General features: G+C 40.3%; 1 protein-coding gene across 2 annotated transcripts in view; it reads left to right on the forward strand.

Moving 5' to 3' along the window:
* Window positions 1–14,035, forward strand: part of LOC131077994 (uncharacterized) — a 182,684-nt gene that overhangs the window by 76,896 nt on the left and 91,753 nt on the right. For both annotated transcript variants that reach the window (XM_058015609.2, XM_058015610.2), the window contains one exon: window positions 2,643–2,738. In XM_058015609.2, coding sequence (XP_057871592.1) covers window positions 2,643–2,738 — 96 coding nt within the window. The remainder of the gene's footprint in view (window positions 1–2,642; window positions 2,739–14,035) is intronic.

The following is a 14,035-nucleotide window of genomic DNA, read 5'->3' on the forward strand; positions in this document are numbered from 1 at the left end:
TACAGAGATTGTGAGTGCAAAGGATAGAAGACCGAAGTAATGCTGCAATGCATTAACAAAGAACTGTCAAGGATCTAATCAAGCATTCTATGCTACTTTCTAGATCATTCATTTGTTGATTACTAATCTCTTCGACAAGTCTAAAACCCTTAACTGGGTAGGCCCAGCCAAGCCTATTGTAAATCCTCTTACAAGACGGTTCATAGTTGTGGATTTGAAATCCTTTAACAGGGTAGTTTTTAACAGGACTTATCTCCTAACAGAGATCTGGATTCCTAATAGGATCTGTTCATTGTAAGGCCTTAACCTGTCTGGTTACTATTCTGCAGATAGTTGACTTGTGAGTTTTACTCACCGTGGTTTTTCCCATTTGGCTTTCCACGTCAAAATATCTTGTGTTATGGTGATTGTGCTACTATGGGTGAATGCTCTATTTTCTATTTGGCTTGTTTATGTTTTAACTGGTTTGTTGTTTAAACTACTACACCAGTCTGCAGTAAAATTGTTTAAGAGTTTGGTTAAATTGTTAGGCATACTAATTCACCCCCCCCTCTTAGTATTCATCAGAGACTGTATTGCCTAATCCATATTTTCTATTTTTGATTTAGGCATAACCCAAAAAGAAATATTCGATTTTCATGCTGAAAGGAAACTAGTTTATATTGAATTATTTGAAAGGATGAAATGAGAGGAGCTTCCTTCAAATCATTTGAGCTAAACTTCAATGTGAAAAAACCATAGTTGCTAGGAAACTTCATTATAGGAGCATGAACCACATACCTATTCCCCTACCCACAATTCTTGTGGATTACATTTATAGATAAAATAGTTGTCTTCTTATTCATTTACTCGTATCCTAATTTGATTGGCATCTCTACCCTCGTAACAACATCGATGCCCTTGTGTCTCTTGGTAACTATTAAAATAACCTTTTAGTAATAAAATGTCCTTACCTTTGTAGGCCATTTGCACACACCATATTGTCATGCTTTGAGATTCTAAGCCTCAGCAATGTCCTTTAAAAGCTTCTAAAGGTTGCCAGCATTTTGATGTTTGCAAGCTTGACTGTATTTGGGGCACCTTGGGAATAGCAAGTGGAATGTTCAATGCATATATATATATATATATATGAGGAGCCTGAGAAAATTCGGCTAGCCTGAACCTTGAACTTGCACCCATACCTGAATAGGCAAATAGCTTAAAACATTGGAGAATATTTATATATTATTGTTTCCTTAAGGTTGAATCTACTTTTATACTTATTTGGTTGAAGCATATATACATATGTGATCGATGTAGCTTCTAATTGATTATTTTCTCGTCTCTAAAGTTGATTTAGTGAAGGGTGCATAGTAAAAGCTTGAAATATTTAAAAAATCTCTGTATTTCATGGTTTTTCCAATTTAAGGATTCTTTGTTGAGTCTAAGTGCTGAGCCCGAGTTAGAGTAAAAAACCAGTATGCTGAGTCTAGGTTGACTCTGAGTCTTGTGCTATGATGCAAATGCCTAAAAGAGTTAACAAGAAAGGGCACTCTCTGTGATTTGATTGTATTTTTCATGAAGCTAGAGAAACCATGGGAAGTTCATGACTGGCTAGCAACCATCTCATAGAGCTTCAAATGGGAGCATCAAAATGATTAGAGAATCCATCTTCTGGAAAAACCGATTCTCTCAAGATAGAGTCAAAGGTTTGTTTTTATAACTAGAAAGAAGATTGCTGATGAGCCTTGTCCATAGCAGCCCAAAGCTTAAATGCTTTATTAACGTTTTAGTCCGGGCATCTCTTCTGAAATTCACCTGCCACTTGCTCTATGATTACCACTCTCCAAATACTTAATATTGCAATTCTATGACAGATCGTAGTAATTTCCATTTGCTCTCTTTCTGTCATAATCTTCTAACGTAAGATTTTAATGGTTAGATTTTTTTTCAACCAAGGGCTTTATGCTCAATCATAACTTAAAAGAATAATTCTAAACTTTTCTTATATCATGTCCAACTTTTCAACGGACTGGTTATTGTAGGATGATGTCATGAAGGTTTCTAGGGAAAGTGGATGGGGGTTGTGGTAAGGGAAGGGCAAAAAGGAAGAAAGCTAGGAGGTGGTTGATGTCTATAAACTTTCATTGTTTCATTTTGGAATTTGCATTTTTTAACATTGCATAACTGTTTTACGTCTCAATTTTTTTTTTTGATGGATGTCATCCACAAATTCGTTTTTGCTACCTGTAACGGGAGCACGAGAACATCTTTGGCTAAGAGCCAAGGACTGAGGGGTATCCATTCTGCAAATTCGCCCGAGCCACGATCCCAGCCTCATCCCTTTTATATGTCGGAACCTTGCACTTAGCAAGGCTTGATCCCTGGTGGGCTCATTAAGAACCTTTCAACTTCACCACACCAAGGGCCCATTGACTACTTCTCAAATTTCATTTTGCACTGTTTTAAAATGTTGAAGTTGTTGGACGTCAGTTGATGTGCCTGTATTAGAAACATATGTTGTGGCCATTCTAAATTATGCACAAAGATATTCTAATGTACAATATGTATCCTAGATGCTATATTTCTGATTTGTTTGGAATACATGTCATATTTTCACTCATTAGTTTAACTTGAGTTTCTGTTTGCTTGGGATACTGCAGATGCAAAATTTAATCAGATAGTGGGTCCCCACGTTAGGCGATGGGGTTATTATTATTTACTGTACGACAAACACAGCTACCAGATTTTGAGCCAAGGTATGCAGCACATTATAAAACAAAATTTATAACTGCAAGTAAGAGCTTTTTTCACCAGGACCATAAATCAAATATCTCAAAATCTACCTAAGAGTTCATGATTTTAATGTTAATTTGTAAAAACTATTTGGACAAAACTGTGTAGCAATTTTTACCATTGTTGTTTTTTATGACATTTTATGATCCATCTTCAGGATAACTTACGCATGAGAATCAATAGTAAGAATTGCTACACAATTTTCTTCAATAAAAAACATTTTACAGATAACTAATATGAATTGTGAAAACCTAATGCTTCTGATTATAAGTCTGTTTTAGTGTTTGCAAAGATTACAGTACTTTATTCCAGCATATGCTAAAAGTATGGATAGTAATATTTCCATTTGTATTGCCTCATTGAGATGGAACTTGCTTTTTCTGCTATATTAGAAAATAGCTGAATTGATATAGATGAATTTGAAGTGATCTGAATCTGGGATGGTTTCTTGAATTGTTGTTTCTGCTTAAAATAACATCTACTAAAAGCAAGTTTGTAGGTGAGGCATATATTCAATATTACTATCATATAAGATAGAAGCTATCCATACTAACTTCAGCCAGTGTTTTATGATATGGCCATAAATTAAACAAATATAGTTTATTCCATAGAGTTAGCACTGGGGCTTTTGCCAATTTTTTTGTGAATAATCCAGAATTGATACATCTCCAAATAGGACAGTAAAACATTAAGATTGACTTGTTTTTGTCTCAAGTAGTGCTTTGAATGCAACATAGCAGTTTTTTTGATTGCCACAAATAAACCCAAGCAAACACTCACACAGGAACCCTACCAAGTGTCACTATTGGCCAGTCATTGAAGTGTGAACCAGAATGCCAGTCAAGATTGGATCTCCATTTAGCACTTGCTGCTATGGAAAGAGGGTGAGTTACACTATCAAAATCACCAAGGATTCATTGCCCTGACATGAATATAGATTAGATTATCTTGTTGGAGCTCAAACCCTGGCCTTCTTAGTGACATTGCACTGCCCTTGCCGGGAAACTGGGCCTCCCAGATGGTGCATGAAAACATCAAATTTCGTTGAGTTTCAGGGACAAAGGTATGAGTTTTGGGAATAGAAAAATTTGTTTTTGGATTTTGGGGATGGTTCAAAAGTGAATACTTAAAATTTCTGAAAGTAATATTCAAATTTTAAAATACATAAACAAAAATACGTGAAAATTATATAAACAAACCAAAATAAAATATTTACTGTAACAATTTGTTGATTTCATGATCCATCTAATACATTGATAATCATAGACATAACACGAAGCATGATGTATATTGAGAGATGCCAAAATATGAAATGCTGCATCATGCATAGCACACACATTGAGCAACAAGATCGGAAATTGGAGTTATCATATAATTGATATCTTGGAAATTTTTCCTCATCCTCATCCTCTTCTTCTCTTTTACTCTTTCCTCCTCTTGTGGTGCATGCAACACAACAATAGACATGGGTTTTAATTTTTTGTTTTGAGTAGGGGGCCTTGGTGGGCCTCTTTCTAGTGTATTATGAAAGATCCCCAACCAGTCTAAACTGAAATTTTCTTGAATCTATACTGCTGTAATGATGTTTTGAGACTGTTTTGCTGAGGGTTTTTGGTTGGGTTTGATTTCAGTAGTTTGTATAATGTTTTTTCATGACCTATTGTCAATAAACCAATATTTGGAAAGCACAATACAAGAATATAATTGACTGGATTTAATTTCAGAATTCTGATTTGTATGACAGCAATTATAATGACTTCCAAAATCAAGAATTTTATTCCATCAAAACATAATAAACATACTAGAAGTCCAATGCCTAGCTAGAAGAGGGGTTTTATTGAATAATCTTTTGAATAAGACACAATGGATGAGTGCCCAAGGGTGTCCAATGACTCCAATGAAGTTTATTTGCATCAACAATAAGTACTAAAAACAAATATACTGAAATTGCTAAGGAATGTGCCTGGCCTCCAGGCAATTTTATTGAATTTCCTAAGTTTTCCTCAAAGAATCCTTGATCTAGACCCCAATTGACATTTGTAGCCTGTAGAATGCTCCAAACCCCAGTAGGAAAGTGATGACAATAAAGATTACAAAAATTTCTAGCTTCCTATTGAGTTGTACGGTCCAAATGATGAAGCCAGAGGGCTGCAAGTGGTACGGTCAGGAAGGAGGCATAGCTGGCTCAAGAAATGGTACAACTGCCTCTGGGGCCTCCAAAACCTCCTGAATCTGCAATACAAAGTCTGAATCTGCTGATGAAGTTCTGAATATTATGCTGGTATAACTCTCAATTGAAGCATAAACAAGAATCTTGTATGAATTCCCCACAATTATGAACTGGGTTGACATCCAATTCAATGATCCCCAAGGAGTTTTCGTTCCATGGAGGCTTGTCTGCTGCTGAAATCCATTTGTAGAGCTCAATTCTCGAGAAGTTGATTGTAAAATGATTCAAAGATGCCAAAAATGGAGCCCCACACATTACTTTATTACTTCCCAACCCTAATTGCACATTTTTGGGGTTCGCATGTTTTAATTTAATGAAATTTATTAAATGTAATAAACTTCTTGCCAAATCTTCCATACTTGTTTGTACTACCTTTGTTCTTCCTTCATGGGCTTTTCCCTTCCACTTTCCATCTTCGTACTACAAGACGTATCATTCATAACTTGACATGCTTTCATCAGTTGCTCTCACCAGGAGTTGTATCTTCAAGAAAATTACATGTTCGTGAAAATACCTCATAGTCCTCCATTTGCCAGTGGAATAGTCCATTTAGGGAACTCGTCTCATCTTCAGAGCAATCTTCCAGTTCGAGCACCCCTTCATTGTTGGGTTCCTTGCCTTTCCTCCCTTTGTCCAGACCAAACTCTCCACCCTCAGACTCTGAGTCGGAGGATACTAGTTCTTCACCCACTGCCTGGTTCCTTAAGTCAATCACATATTTGCGGCCTTCTTTCTCGATGGAGTGTATTTCTCTTCCAGTTGTGATTTGCCTTGGCCACAATCAGCCAACCCCTTCCAAGGAGAGTGTCGTACGCATTCCTCTCCAATGGGATGACCACGAAGTCAAGAAAGAAATATTGTGTGCCAACCACAACCTTTTGTGCCATGAGCGTTCCAAGGGGCTTGATGTCGTGTTGGTCTGCACCAACAAGGTGGAATGTTGGTGGCCAGAGGGTTGGTTTGCCCAGACCCCTCCATATCTCCTTTGGCAGTACGTTCACCCTCGAGCTGCCGTCCATGATTGTTTTCGTCAACTTCTGTCCCATAATCTCCATTTCCACCACAACCGACTTCCGACTGATACTCACAGTGAGCAACATGGGGTCGGTGGCAGATGTGCCAGGTGGTTCTGTCATGGGGTTCGTGCTAGATGGTTTTGTTGCCATCTGAGCCTGTTCTTGGTTGACGGTGTTGTCACTAACCACATCTGTAAGAGCCATCCTCAATTGTGGCATTGTTTGCAGAAGATGCAATACCCGTACAGGTACGATGGCCTGCAACATCTATTTGATTATGTTTTTTTCGGACCCTGATCGAAGTGGAGTACTGGCAACATCATGTGAGGCCCGTCGTTCCTCTGCCATCACCCGTTCAACATCAGCCTTTGCTTCTCGGAGCCTTTCTTTCTCCGTACGAGGAACAGGGTACACAACCTTTTTGCTTTGCAATCTGGTAATTGCTAGTACCTCCTCGTCTGGCTCCTTGATGTCCAACATATTCACCCCTTTCTGTTTTGGGCAGTCAATGTCATGTTCACCTGGTCCACACCATTTGCACAATAATTGTACATTGTCTTTCTCAATCTGGCAATCTCTCGCAAAGTGTCCCCATTCACTACATTGTCGGCATTGTATGATAGGACGTCCTCTGGAGTCATACTGTATTTGGTTTCGCCCTCGTTGATTTCCATAACCACTTAGCGATACATTCTGTGATTTCGATGGGCTGGACTCTCCTTGTGTGAAGAGTACTTGTGTACTTCTCATCTTCAAATTGTACGAGCACACCTTGATTGAATGCCCTAGCACTTGGCAAATTTCACAAAACATATTTCTAGGACACTTACCTTTTGTGTGCCCCTCCCTTTTGCACTCAGTACACCATAGTTCATTACCTTCTTTGCTGGTTCCTTTCTCAGCCTTCAATTCTTTCGTCATTCTCAACATATCCCATCAAAGGGCTCGTACGGTTTTGGATTCTTCGTCACTGCTACCTTCGATGCTCTCATCATCGTCGGTCTTCCTCTTCTCTCGGGAGGAGGTTTTGTTTTCAATCTCGATGTCCATCGCTCGATTGTAAGCATCGGCGTATGAGAACGGAGGCACTACTTTCATCTTCTTGCACAGTGAGGGTATCAATCCCTCCGTGAACCACCTCTTCTTCAACCCGTCGGCTGGTTGGTTCTCCATCTTGTTCAATAGTTCTTTGAGCCTACGGTTGTAAGCGCGTACACTCTCATTTTTTGCTTGCTTAGTATTATAGATTTCAGCCACAGTCTCATTATCATCCCTCAGGAGTTTGAATTCCTCCTGGAACGCCCTCTTCAGATCACTCCATCTCGTCTTGTGCTGGGCATCGAGGTCTGTGTACCAGTCAATGGCAATCCCTCGAAGAGTGGCGGGAAATGCCTCCAGCCAGTAGTCCCTGTCATCTTGGCCGTTCACCTCCCATATTGTTATACATGTCTTACAATGTCGTACAGGGTCCTTTGATCCATCCCTCATGAACTTCGACAGTTTCTGCTTCTCTTGAGTGTTCAACATTGTTTTCACTCGAAAGGTACGTGTGTATTTCCCTTATGTGCCGGACTTGCGTCGACTGTTTTGACCGCTACGTTCCGGTGCTTTCCCCGCACTCTCGGCTACATAGGAGTCCTCTACACATCCACCTTCAGCGTCCTCGACACCCCGAGTACTTCCAGGTGTGTCAGACCTAGGTGGACTGTTCCGACCACTACGTTCCGGTGCTTTCCTTACACTCTCAGACACGCACGCATCCTCTACATGTGCACCTCCAACGTCCCAACACTCCAAGTACTTCTAGGCTCCAACTCGTTTCTGTGCTTCCTCCGACCGAGGGTCGGTGGATCATCTAATCGCTTGGTCTTGACCACCCTGTGGCCTCTTCTCTCCTTTAATGGGATCTACGGACATGAATCATTGAAGGTTCACCCAATTTCTTTCAAGGCAACGACGCCAAAAAGTTTGTTCCCTACTGTGAGATACTTAAGGTTTCAGAATGAACATAATAAGCATAGAACATATAACCGGCAACTACGATTGTACTCAGAACATTAATGTAAGTAATGATCACAACAATATGGCAGAAATATTTTCTTCTATTGCATTCCAAAATGTTCAGTACATCAACATTACTGTCGGGGTTCCCTTACATGGCAATATATACTATCTAGCAGTTGGCCGAGGTACCAACCGTCGTAACTGACACAGGAACCCACATGACCGACTCCAAAACATAACAAAATGACATAACAATAACTTAAAAGTTTTATTCCTAATTACGACCTAACAAGGGTCTTATATTTCATTGACTTGGCCCCACCTTTTAAAACACTTTATGCTTAGGAAAATGTGCCATGGGTTCCTTTTTAAGAACTTAATTCAACTTTGCACTTTATTTCATAAAGTCACTTTAATTAATTCTTTTTCTATTTTTAGAAAAAGTGATTTTATATTATAATAACATTATAATATCAAATAATAACACTATCAAGCACCCAAGTGTCAAGTGTAGACCCCCATGTGCCATCACTATATTCTCCTATTCACCGAATTCACTTGTGGAGATGGCTAACATGTGAACCTCTATATTTGAGTGATCTACTGAGAAAGAGGAGACATTACAGTCCTCCCTTTCTGGAATTGCTTGCCCTCAAGTAACTACAAAGTTGGATGCTGAAGTATCACCTCTCCTTCTCATGTGGCATCCTCTATAGACAAGCCCTTCCAACATACCAGATATTCCCTGATCACTCTGCTCCTCAACCTCATGTCAAGAACCTCTACAGGAATCAAAATCAATTGGCCCTCATCTAATGGAGGCAAATCAGGTGATGGAATCACATGTTGTCCCAAAGCCTTCTTCAAACAAGACACATGAAAAAAATTGTGTATCTTGCTCTTAGAAGGTAACTCAAGCTCATATGCTACTTCTCCAATCCTCCACAGAACTCTATATGGACCATAAAATTGAGGCTTGAGTTTCTTTGCCCCACTCCTCTTGAGTATACTTCGCTTGTAGGGCTGTAGATGCAAAAACACCATGTCACCAACCTCAAAAGTCCTCTCAACACGATGCCGATCTGCATACATATTCTGCTAGTTTTGTGCATGCTGTATGTTATTCTTAAGTACCTTAAGGATATCCTGACTGTCCTATAACCAATCCCAAGCTCTAGGCGCTCTACTATCACCCAGTGCTAGATCGACAAATTATAAGGCATCATAACTATATAAGGCTCGAAAGGGAGTCATACCAATGGACATGTGGTGCGTAGTATTATAACAATACTCGCCCAAATACAGCCAACACACCTATGCTCTCTGCTGACCTAGAATATAGTTACATAGATACCCTTCTACCCATTTATTGACTATCTCTGTCTATCCATCTGTTTGTGGGTGGTAATTGGTAGTAGGGGTCAACTTTGTATCTACAAGACGGAATAGCTCTTGCCAAATTATACTCATGAATTTGCTATCCTTGTCACTAACAATGGTTCTGGGAAGTCCATGAAGTTTGAGCACCTCACGAAAGAATAACCCAGCCACCTGAAATGTTGTGAAGTCAACTGCAATAGGGAAGAAGTGTGCAAACTTCGTTAACCTATCCACAACCACGTAAATGCAATCCTCCCCTTGGACTCTCAGAAGACTAGTGATAAAGTCCATCGAAATACCCTCCCACTTCTGCTCAGGATCTGACAATGGCTGTAGAAGACCAGTTGGGAAAGTATTCTCTGACTTTTTCTGCTAACAAGTCATACACTCACGAACATAGTGAAGGACATCATCCTTAAGATCCTTCCATGTGAGTCTCTCACGTACCTACCCGTATGTCTTCAAGTACCCAAGATGTCCTGCTAGTGGTGTGTCATGGATGGCACGTTCTGTTCCTTCAATTTTGATCTAGGAACTAAGTAAATTCTGTTCTTATAGTATATCACATTGTCAACCACAGTTTACCTGTCATCTTGGATCTGTCCATCCATAATCTCGCATGCAAATTGACTTTTGGAATACTCAACTAAAAGTTGAGACTTCCAATCAGTTGAAATCTCACTCATGGAACATAGGGTAGCAACGAAAGGCCTCCTGGAAAGTGCATTGGCAACAACATTTTTCTTCCCCTTGACAAACTCAATGTCAAAATCATATGCCTGTATCTTGTTGACCCACTTCTGTTGGCGCTCATTAAGTTCTTTCTGTTCCAAGAAATATTTCAGACTATTGTGGTCGGTTCTCACCTTAAACTTCCCACCCACTAAGTATTGCCGAAACTTTGCCAAAGCATGCATAATGGCGAGCATCTCCTTATCATAGGTGGAGTACAATCTCTCATTATCCCTCAATCCTGCTCTCATATGCAATGGGGTGGCGGTTCTGCATAAGGACCGTACCTATGCCCTCTCCTAATGCATCACACTCAAGAGCAAAGAGATGAGAGAAGTTTGGAAGAGCTAAGACTGGACACGTGCTCATAACCTGCTTGAGCCTGTCAAATACACTTTGTGCGTCATCTGTCCATCCAAAAACACTCTTTTGTGTGAGGTTTGTCAATGGAGCTACAAGCTGTGAAATCCCTTCACAAACCTCCTGTAATATGCACATAATCCTAGGAAATCCCACAACTCTGAAACATTCCTAGGTGTCAGCCAATCAAGTATTGCATGTATTCTTTCTTGATGAACCTTCACTCCATTGGCACAAATCACATGCCCCAAGTCTAATATCTCTGTAAGCCCAAATTCACATTTGGACATCTTGGCAAACAAAGATTGAGCCTCCATAATACCAAGAACCTCATCCAAATGCACCATGTGCTCCTCCCAAGTCTTACTGTATATCAAAATGTCATTAAAGAATACAAGCACATACTTATGCAACTGCTTATTGAATACATGATTGAAATGTAGCAAGTGCGTTAATGAGACCAAATTGCATCACTAAAAACTCAGTGTCCGTAGTGACATTTGAATGCTGTCTTATGAATGTCCTACTCATGAACACGGATCTGATGGTATCCTGATCGAAGATCAAATCTTCGAAAAATACACTACACCATGGAGCTTATCTAGTAACTCATCTATGCGCGGAATCAGATACCTGTTCTTAATTGTCTTCTTATTCAATGCACGGTAGTCAATGCACATGTGCATAGTGCCATCCTTCTTCTTTACTAGCACCACAGAAGAAGCAAAGGGGCTAGAACTAGGCTTGATGAATCCCATGTCGAATAGCTCCTAGATGGTCTTCTCTATTTCATCTTTAAATGCCTTAGGATGACGATAAGGAACAATAATCATGGGCTTGGTGCCCTCCTCTAACTCTATCACATGCTCAAAACCACGGTCAGGAGGTCTCCCAGAAGGAAGATCACCAAACACAACACCATGCTTGTCCAAAATAGTTTGGACATCCATATGATATGGCTGCTCATCAGGTGTAGAAGTTGTCTTGGACGAAATGTAACACTGTGTCGCCCAAGCAACGTCTCCATGTCTAAATAAAAACTCCATCTTGCGTGCTAAGACTACCATAGGTCCACCATTTGAAAGATCTTTCAGCACAACCTTCTTACCATCCGCCATAAACTCTAACTCCATCCTCCTTAAGTCCTGAACGTATCTACCAAGTGACTGAAGCCATTGGATACCAAGCACTGCACAATCTCTCCAAGACCAACAACATAGAAGTCATAGATCAAAGTATAGTCTTCCATCTGTATACTTAGCTGTGGAACTCTCTTGGTGCACCTCATAGAAAAACCATCTACCATTGTCACACTAAAACCAACAAAGTCCTCAGCTTGTAGTCCACGTTTGGCAACTAGTCCCTCGTCAATGAAATTGTGTGTAGCACCACTGTCCACCAAGCAAGTCACACACTATCCCTTAATCACCTCCTTTCAGCCGAAAGGGATGGATCCTAGGGATTCCTGAGAGAGTAGCATTAGTGACTTTGGATCTACCCAAAGTCTCATCTTGCTCAAGCTCTACCTGTGGAACCTCATGCTCATCCTCATCATGGCTGCCCTCAAAAACTGTATCCTGTACCTGCTCATCATCCACATCAGAGTAGACCTCAATGAGGTGCGTTTTTCCTTTTCAAGGCCTTTGTGACCAGGCTCCCAAGGCTCCTTACATGTGAAACACAACTTCTTCCTCCTCAGCTCATTACGAATCTCTTGATCCATCCTAGGAGGAGGTGGTGCACTCTTGTGCTGTGTAGATGATCTCAGAAAAGGCTTAGAGCCTTTGGAGAACTTCTTATCCAACTGATTAGAAGGGGGTGTTGGTGTAGGCTCAAGGTCCAGGGTAGTCTGTATAGCCTCATGAAGGGTCTTAGGCTTAAGAGCCTTGACCAATCCCCGCAACCTATCATGTAGTCCCTTTATGAATAGCATCATCACTCGTCTATCCAACATCTTGGGAACCATCATAGCAATACGTTGAAACTCATTGATGTAAGTTTCAACATGCTCAGTCTGTCTCAATAATGCAAGGTCTCAGTTTTACAACTCTACGTTCTTCTTGTCAAATCTAGCAATCAGTCGCTCAGTAAACTCAGTGTAGGAGTGCATAAGACCATGGTTCTGGGTGACCAAACCATGACGCCACCAATCATACGCCACACACTCCAAGTGTAGCACCGCAAACTGTATGGCCTCATCCTCAGGCATCGGTGTAAGGGACAAGTAGATATCCAATTTGTGCACCTAGGCATGTGCACTAATCTTCCCACTGCCATCGAAGGGAGATAAGGTAATTTTATTGGTCCCGCTTAAGATCATTATTTTTGTGCTGCTCGGGCCATTTGTCATTACGATTTCTAATATTTTCTCTGTGCTACATACAATATTGGTGTAAGGGGAAAGCATCTCTAACATGCCCTGTGAGACGAGCCCACTCATCACTGGTTGCCATGACCATGTCCTGAAATGCAATGCCCTCCTGTGGGTCAACTAGTGGTGGCTCATCTCTAGGAATGAAATGGGGATGCATAGACCTGTCATCTGTTCGAGTATGAGCCTTGCCATGCCTAGGTGAAATAGATGCACTGCCCAATGATGAGGGTGCCTTGCTACTGCTAGGACTTCCAACTATAGAGACAAACCTGCCATGATTGCCACGCCTATCTCTGTGACCATTCAAGTTCATTTTGTCCAAAGTATCCTGTAGTCTGTCTAATGCTTGCACAATCCTAGGTTGAGAATTAGCCAAAGCTCTCAACAACTCATCAGTATCAGGAGGATCCTATCTTTCCTCCTGTAGAGGACTCCTATTACCATCATGAACATCACCCATAAATGCACCAACTGGAGAACCTGTATCAAAATTCAAATGCCCAAGCACTCTCCAGCGAGTATAAACCCTATATGGTCTAGAGGACCCTCTGGCTGACATGATCATGCTCTGATACCACTGAAAGATCCCCAACCAATTTGAACTGAAATTTTCTTGAATCTATACTACTGTAATGATGTTTTGAGACTGTTCTGCTGAGGGTTTGATTTCAGTAGTTTGCATAATGTTTATTCATGACCAATTGCCAATAAACCAATATTTGGAAAGCACAATACAAGAATATAATTGTCTGAATTTAATTTCAGAATTCTGATTTGTATGACAGCAATTATAATGACTTCCAAAATCAAGAATTCTATTCCATCAAAGCATAATAAACATACCAAGAGTCCAAAGTCTAGCCAGAAGAGGGGTTTTATTGAATAATCTTGAATAAGACACAATGGATGAGCGCCCAAGGGTGTCCAATGACTCCAATGAAGTTTATTTGCATCAACAATAATTACTAAAAACAAATATACTGAAATTGCTAAGGAATGTGCCTGGCCTCCAGGCAAGATTATTGAATTTCTTAAGTTTTCCTCAAAGAATCCTTGATCTAGACCCCAATTGACATCTGTAGCCTGTAGAATGCTCCAAACCCTTGTAGTAAAGTGATGACAATAAAGATTACAACAATTTCCAGCTTCCTACTAAATTGTACG

The sequence above is a fragment of the Cryptomeria japonica genome, chromosome 5 (assembly GCF_030272615.1).
Source record: "Cryptomeria japonica chromosome 5, Sugi_1.0, whole genome shotgun sequence".
NCBI classification, from domain to species: domain Eukaryota; kingdom Viridiplantae; phylum Streptophyta; class Pinopsida; order Cupressales; family Cupressaceae; genus Cryptomeria; species Cryptomeria japonica.